Source organism: Curcuma longa, unplaced genomic scaffold, assembly GCF_044706935.1.
Source record: "Curcuma longa cultivar G26 ecotype Majalengka, Jawa Barat unplaced genomic scaffold, ITB_CL_G26_1.1 contig_22492, whole genome shotgun sequence".
Lineage (NCBI taxonomy): Eukaryota > Viridiplantae > Streptophyta > Magnoliopsida > Zingiberales > Zingiberaceae > Curcuma > Curcuma longa.
In genome coordinates this window covers 5,027-13,586 of record NW_027431922.1, presented here as the reverse complement: position 1 = coordinate 13,586, position 8,560 = coordinate 5,027, and the positions used below count along the sequence as shown (strand labels likewise).

At 36.8% G+C, this 8,560-nt stretch overlaps 1 protein-coding gene across 1 annotated transcript; it reads right to left on the bottom strand.

The window, feature by feature from the left end:
• Positions 1–6,751: 6,751 nt before the first annotated feature.
• Positions 6,752–8,113, bottom strand: LOC141817907 (transcription termination factor MTERF15, mitochondrial-like). Its single transcript, XM_074705518.1, has one exon. The coding sequence runs from the start codon at positions 8,072–8,074 to the stop codon at positions 6,953–6,955; it is 1,122 nt and encodes a 373-aa protein (XP_074561619.1). The 5' UTR covers positions 8,075–8,113; the 3' UTR covers positions 6,752–6,952.
• Between the last annotated feature and the right edge of the window lie 447 nt (positions 8,114–8,560).

Sequence of the window (8,560 nt, the reverse complement as noted above, 5' to 3'; positions counted from 1 at the left end):
AAGGTAGGGCACAGATTTCTTTTCTGGGTGAGGGGCATTGAGTGTTTGCACGTCATCCGTCTTACGAGCAATCTCAGCCTCCTCCAAATGGATATACTTCTTAGCCTGACCTAGGAGGTCATCATAGTCGGACGGGGTCTCTTCACCAGAGATTTAAAGAAATCCCCATCTAACCGCCTTTGAGAGAAGGCATTCATCAATACTTTAGGGGGGTGTTTGATGGGGGTTATCATTGATACCTTGGTTATCTGACAAAAGTTATCAACCATAATCTTGTTTGGTTTAGGTTATGATCAATTCCCGAGTAATACAATATTACCGCCACATCAGCAAATGAGTTATAATCCAGTAATATGATTATTTTGGCAACCTAAGATTTTCTATAATTCCAGAGGTTAACAAATTTTTTTTTTCATGATTATCCTTCGATTTTAAAACTTAATTAATTAAATGTATTATGAAATCTAATTGAAATCGAGTTAATTAATTTAAAATTTTATAAATTTAAAAGAGATAATTTATTTTAAATTATAAAAAATAAAATTAATGAATTTTATTTATTAATTTAATGAATTATTTTATTAGAATAATTATTTTAATATATTATTTTATTAAAATATATATAAATTTATGTTAAATTTTAAAAAATAAAATTAATAAATGATGTTTATTAATTTAATAAATTATTTTATTAAAATAAAATTAATGAATTATATATATTAATTTAATAAATTATTTTATTAAAATAATTATTTTAATGAATTAATTATATATATATCAATTTATTTTAAATTTTAAAAAAATAAAATTAATGAATTATATTTATCAATTTAATAAATTATTTTATTAAAATAATTATTTTAATAAATTATTTTATTAAAAATATATAAATTTATGTTAAATTTAAAAAATTAATAAATGATGTTTATTAATTTAATAAATTATTTTATTAAAATAATTATTTTAATGAATTATTTTATTAAAATAAAAATAACAAATTATATTTATTAATTTAATGAATTATTTTATTAAAATAATTTTTTAATTTATTATTTTTTAATATATATAAATTTATTTTGAATTTTAAAAATAAAATTAATGACTTATATTTATTAATTTAATGAATTATTTTGTTAAAATAATTATTTTATTAAAAATATATATGAATTTATGTAAATTTTAAAAAATAAAATTAATAAATGATTTTTATTAATTTAATAAATTATTTTATTAAAATAAAATTAATGAATTATATTTATTAATTTAATAAATTATTTTATTAAAATAATTAAGTTAATAAATTATTTTATTAAAAATATATAAATTTATTTTCAATTTTAAAAAATTTAAATAAATTATATTTATTTTTTGATATATTATTAATTTTTTATTATTATTATTATTATTATTAATTTAATTTAATTTATTTGAATTAAGAGTAATATAGTAAATATTAAAGTAGTTATGCTTTATTCACTCAAAATAAATAAGTTGAACCAAACAACATTAGGTTATATTTTATACCTCATAACATTGGTTATGTGATTACCTGATAATCATATAACTAAGGTTATATATAATAACTTAAACCAAACGCACCCTCCAAGTTGACTCGCTTAAAATGCTGGATGTATTACCTGAACGTCTCTCGAGTCTTCTGCTTAATGGCAAATAGGTTGAAATGCATCTTCTGATACGTCTTGCTACTGGCAAAGTGGTGTATAAAGACTGCTCGAAAATCGACGAAGGGTGGATGGAAGCTGGCGGGAGGTAACTAAACCACCTCTAGGCTACGTTCGACAGAGTTGTCAAAAAGATTCTGCATTTGACGTCCTCTGTGTACTGATGCAACAGGAAGACGTTGTCAAAGCAACAGAGGTGGTCCTCGGGATCAGAGGACCCCCCCCCCCCCCCCCCCCCCCCCCCCCCCCCCCCCCCCCCCCCCCCCCCGCATACTCTCCAAGTTGTGGCGATCTGAAGTGGCAAGGTAACTCTTCTTCCAAAATGCCCCTGGAGAAAGAAGTATCTCGACTATCCCTCTTCCACTAAGAAGTGTGGTTTGCCTTTATGGTCACGGGGAGGTGTTTCCCCAACTCTAAATTCATGAGACTATTCCGCATGGGATTGACACTTCTTCAGGGATCAGTGCCGAGATCGGAAGGGTGTTGACGGGGGTGGGAGGTACTCTATTTGGAACCTGTGGTATTTTGACAGAGGCTATGGGTGCCCGGATAGGTCTTGACATCAACCAGGGTTGCCTTTGCAATATCTCTTGGACAATCGTGGCAACCAAACGGTTGAGATCGTCTTGTTTCATAGTGATCATTTCACCGTGATATGTTCGACAATGGATTTGTGATTCTTCACAGTTCTTCCAACGTCAACCATCGCGACGGCTTAGCTCAGTATTCCCACAAACGATGTCCAATTTGTTCCAACCAAATACCACAGATGAATGAGCCACTAAGGATTGGGTGAAGATGTCGACGACTCCGATTAAGGAAAGGATCTTCGAACCTTGACGAGGCCACTTCGACGCCTAAGTTAGTGAGGGTTCTTTCTGTAGATGAGGAAATTGAAGGAGAAGAGATTATACTTGTGCGCGAACTTGCGCTCGCGAAAGCGGACTTCCTTTTATCTTACCCTTGATCCCCATGTCTCCCTCATTCACGTCATTATCAAATACACTTTGAATGTGGGGAGGCCACGTAGTCCCTCATTCTCCACGAATGTGGGGAGGCTTTTGTCGTGGAGCCAGTAAAATAACACCACATCCTCCCCACATTTTCCGTGTTTGACGTGGGGGAGGTCCAAGTTAGCATTCTCAAAATGTTGTTGGGCGTGAAGGAGTCAAAAGGCCGAACTGAGGGTGTAGGATGCGGCCTTACTGAGGGTGTCAGCGGTCGGAGAGGCGTCAGACTAGGCCAAGCTAGGAGGTGTCGGGCCTGGCTGAGCCGAGAGGCATCAAACTCGGCCCAGCTAGGAAAAATCGGACATAGCCGAGCTGAGAGGTGTCTGAGGCGACTGAGCTGGAAGGCATTGGACCTGGCCAAGTTGGGAGGCATCGATCTTGGCCTAGCTGAGAGGTGTCGAACCTAGCCGAGTTAGGAGGCATCAGTCCCAATCGAGCTAAGAGGCGTAAGGCGCAAGGTCTATATCCCTTGGGCTCAAAGAGGTTTGATGTGCCTGACTTAACCCTAGCCTACCCTAGGTCGAGTTTGACTCCAATTGATGCAAGTTTACTTTAACTTACAGCTCAGTTTGACTTTAGACTGCCCTATCGATGACATGTGTAAATTATCCATCTCCGCCTCATCAATAATGATTCTGGAACTCAAAATTAAAGGCACAACACCTTTGATGGCGAATCACAAATGTCAAGTAGCTCAAGGAGCTTCTTTTTACATGCGAGCACAAACCTGTCCCCGAATTTTTTATAAGATAAGCAAAAACAAGAGAGCAAACACGTTTGTTTGGTCCATAATTTTTTCAACTTCAACAACTCTATCTCCCGAAATGTTGGAATCACCCTCTTCTCCAAGCTAAATAGAAGTAACAATGGTTATTGGACAACGAAAGAAGAGTGATAGCCAACTTCCTCGATGAAAACTTCCATCTTTCTCCCACATGTGAGGTTGAGAAATATTCAACAAGGTTGACCTCTTCCTGATTGCAGCAAAGAAGTCTAATTAACTCCGACAAGCCAAAGGCCCGACAATAATTTGTGTCTGGCTTCAAAGGTTTCTTTGCTGATACTGTGGAGAACGAAAAGCAACAACGGGAAGGTTGGAGATTGTCGAGGCACCCCTAGCTCGTCGACTCTACGTGTCGGATTTACCTGTTGTAGTGTGCCTCGTTAGGATTGCTTCTGTCGGAAGAATAATCATGGACGGAAAACTCCTCAAGTTTTCACCAACCAAATCCTCCGATCGCTGTTCTTCCTCTTCTCTCCGGCGCAGTACCTCTGGAACTGATCCACCACAGCGCTGCTTCACTCCTTGCTTCAATTTGGAACTTCATCTCAATTCCGTTTCAGAAGATGAAGCTCTTCATCTTTTGAACGTTCAACACTAAACCAAAACATGGAGTGAATCTAGATTCTGGGCAACGAACTCAGGGCGGCTTCTTATTGCTTAAGATGCCTTCTCTTCGGAGATACTGTCGCACACATAAAAAACTTGAGATTGGGAGGGATTTTTTTTCATAATACTATAGCCGAAGAACCATTTTGTCTTCAAACGCTTAAGAAGAAGCTTCCTCGATCCAAACAGACGATCCCAGAATTGAGTCTGAGGATATTGGTGTTGAAACATAAAGAGAAAGAATAGAGAGAAAAATAAAAAGAAAATAATTGCTTGGTTTATTGATTAATGGTCTTAAGTTAACAAACTTATTTATACAGATATATGAAAAATATGATAAAAATGAATATGGTATGTGATCTCAATCATTATAGAAACAACGCAAATATGATGACGATTGCTGTCCAAACAACACGTTGAGTTGGATTGTCAATTTATGAAATCGCTGTCTGGATAACGGTTTGATGAATATGTCGACAACTTGATCCTCTGTAGAGATGTAAGAGACTGATAGTTGTTTAGCTGCTACACGTTCCTGTACAAAGTGAAAATCTATCTCTACATGTTTTGTGCGAACATGAAAGATTAAATTTGTAGTAAGATATGTTGCTCCAATGTTATCACACTATATTTTAGTTATAATATCAGTATAAAGATGTAATTTTAAAAGGGAATGAAGCCAAATAATTTCAAACATTACATTGGCAATAACTTTATATTTAGATTCTATATTTTATCGAGATATGGTAGGTTTCTTTTTTGAATACCATGAGATAAGATTTCATCCAAGAATATTGCATAACCACAAGTATAGAGCGTCTGTCTTCAAAAGAGTCGGCCCAATCTGCATCACTAAATGCATTTAACTTCTATTAGGAACGCCGATATAAAAAGAGACCATGAAATATAGTATCTTTGTGATAGCAAAAGATCCTCTTAACACCTTCCCAATGTTGTTCAGTGGGAGAATACATAAACTGACAAGCTCAATTGACAGCAAAAGCGATATCAAAACATGTGATAGTGACATATTGTAAAGCTCCAACAATGTTCTAATATATTTGAGGATTGGCCAAAGCAGGAGATGATGAAGGTGCAGAAAAGTTATCTACAACAATCGGTGTAAAAACATAACGTACACCATCCATTTTAGCACGTTGGAGAATTTCAATAATATATTTGTTTTGTGAAAGGAGACAACCATCAGAATTTGAGAAAAGGTCAATACCAAGAAAGAATCGGGTTGTGTCAAGATCTCTAATAGGAAATTCATGATTAAGAAGACGAAGTAGAGAAGTGATGTCTTCTTGATCATTGTCGATTAGAAGAATATCATCTACATAAATAAGGAGAAAAAGCATAGAGTTATCATTGCACTTATAAAATAAAGAGGAGTCAATCTTTAAGCCAAAGAACCCTTGAGTCTATAGCCAAGTAGAGAGGCGATGAAACCATGCATGAGGAGCTTGTCGAAAATCATATAAGAAGTTCTTCAACTACAAGCATGTGTTGAAAGTTGTGGATGAATAAACCCAAGCGGTTGCTCCATAAACATGGTCAACTCAAGATGACCAAGAAGAAAGGCATTGGAAACATCTAATTGACGTATTGGCCAATTGGAGCTAACAATTATAGATAGTAATAATTTGACTGTTGTAATTTTAATAGTTAGACTGAATATATCATTAAAGTCAATCTGTGGCTATTGATTGAATCCTTTTGCAACAAGACGAGCATTATACCATTCAAGAGAGTCATCCGCACGATACTTGAGACAGAAGACCCATTTAGAACCCACAACGTTCATGGAGGCAGTGTGAGGAACTAAGCTCTAAATTCCATTGCGAAGGAAAGGATCATATTTTGTAGCCATCACAGTACGTCAATTTGAATCCTTAACAGCCTATGTAAAACATATTGGTTCGATAGATTTTAAAGAGACCACTAGAACACATGGAAGGGGGTATCAGATGGTCGCAAGTGGGCATCAGGCATAAATATCACTTAAGGGAAGTGTGCACCAAGGATCATCTTCATCAGATCACTTATTGGAGAAGATGAGGGGCTAGGTTGGGAATGTGAAAATGCGATATGTGGCATATCCGAGGAAGAAAGCACATTCTTCTCATGATTGAATGATGTGTTAGAAGAACCAAAAGGAGATGCCTCAGAAATTGTCGAAGATGGAGCTAGACCAAAAATACCATCACCTCATTCCTCAGTAGAAGAGACAAATGTTGCATGCTTGTTGTAATTTGGGTGGTATCAAATAGTGTCACCTGTCTCTGGATGAGAGGTTGAGGAAGCTATTAAAAAAGGGAAGAAAGACTCATAAAAAATAACATTGGCAGGAAATTTAAATCCGCCCGATCGGTATATGTAAGCAACAATACTCATGATGCAAATTGCTAACCAAGAAAAACACACTATTGTAAACGAGAGTCTAATTTATGTTTAGAATAGGGACCTTTTCAAATGGCAAACAAATGGAAGGGTTCATTTGGTGATATAACCAAGAACACATACCCATCAACACCTGAATAACTTCTACATAATGAGATGCATAATTGTGATCCATGGTAAGACATTCTTTAAACAAACTCATCATTCATTTATTATGATGAAAGGTTATTGACCAGTTAAATATTTATAATAGCTATGACAGGGTGTTTAATAGAAACAATCACTAGTTATATAAACTGAATTTTGATCCAGATAGTATCCAGAAAATGTTAGGAAAACAAGATCAATTGAAACCACAAACAGATCAGCGCAGAATTTATTGTTGATTTATCTGTTAGCTAAGGAAGAGTCTCGCACCTGAATACATATTCTAAAAATCTCTTCTATAGGGATGCTAGAACTCAAAGTTAGACAGACACCTCCCTTGACGGCCAGCGATAAATGTCAACTAGCTTAGGGACCTTCTCTTTATATGGAAGCACAAACTTCTCCATGAACTTTTTGTCAGATGGGATTATATAAGAGAGCAGACTCCCTTTTGCAGTCCATAAATTTTCGGACTTCAACAACTCCAACACCTGAAACCTAGGAATCACCCTTTTATCCAAACTATATAGCAGAATTACTGGATGTTGCGTGATGAAGGAAGGAGAACAGCCAACTTCCTTGACGAAAAATTCTATCTTCCTCCGTATGTGAGGTTGAGAAATAGTTAACAAGGTTGGCGTCTTCCTGACTGCAGTGAAGAAGTCCGACTCCGACCAACCAAGGCTCGTAAACAATTTGCGTTTCGCCTCGAATTTTTCTTTGTTGATACCGTAAAGAGCAATAAGCAAGCGCGGGTACATTGGAGATTGTCGGGGGACGCCCAGCTCGTCGGCTTTACGGACCAAAGCCTGGATTGAATCTGGTTTCTGGGCAAGGAACTCAGGGCGGCTTCTCGTTGCTTGAGACGCCTTCTCTTCAGAGATACCGCACACGTCCATAAAAAACTTGAGGTTGGGAAGGATTCTTTTCTCGACACTGTAGCTGAAAAACCATTTTTGCTTTAAACGCTTAACAAGAAGCTCCCTCGATCCAAACAGACGATCCCAGAACTCCAACTTGGGAACGACAGAACGCATGGCATGGTTGAGGATATATGGATATGATGTAATTATCTCGACAAGGTCGGACTGCGAGAAGCCCGCGTCGAGCAAAGATCGGAACTTTGGCTCCACCTTAATGCAGACGATTCCGGGGCAGATATTGATAATCCTCTTGATGTGGGAGTCGGTGAAGCCCTGGGACTTCAAGAAATTGCGGAAGTAGTCGGGTTTCTCACTAGATTTGAGACCTGATAAGGAAAGGGAGGCCTTGGATGCCTCGGCGGCAGATAAACCCCAGGAATCTAAAAGGTACTCGACAACGGAAAACGGTTTCAGCGGAGGAACTGCGGAGGCTGCGGAGGAGGAGCAAGATAATAGGTTACTGGGTCGGAAGTGTGCCGGGATGCTAAGGCTATGGAGGCGGATGACGAACGGCAGCATCGCGGCGGCGCTGTTTGTCGCACGGAGAGGCGAAACCTAATTACCCAGGGCATCGTTACAGCTGTAAATAAGTTTTTTTTAGTTTTCAATATACCATATTACATACATTCTTTTTACATTAAAAAAAAATCTCCTTATACATCTTCAATCTCATTACTGATCTTACTCACACATATGACTAATTTCGAAAAAAAATTAATTTTGAAATTTTACTACGACTCTTAAACTAAAAATCGCATGCCCAAAATATTTCGAGCTTTTTTATTCAGTTTTTTTTTTATTCCACAAATCTCTTCAAAAACTTTGCATTAGAAATGCATTTATGAGCTACATTACGTAGAAAAAATTGTTGTGTCGTTGACTCGTTGTGAAGTTGACACGTTTTACTATAAATCTTATTAATGACAAATGGAAAAAATACTTTGTCAATCTGGTAATTGGTTATTATGTCTCCGACCATCAACGTGTCGTTGCTAGGGGTGACTA

Bases quoted from the DNA above. Each gene is read 5' to 3' on its own strand.
- LOC141817907 (XM_074705518.1), bottom strand. From the start codon at position 8,074: ATGCTGCCGTTCGTCATCCGCCTCCATAGCCTTAGCATCCCGGCACAC.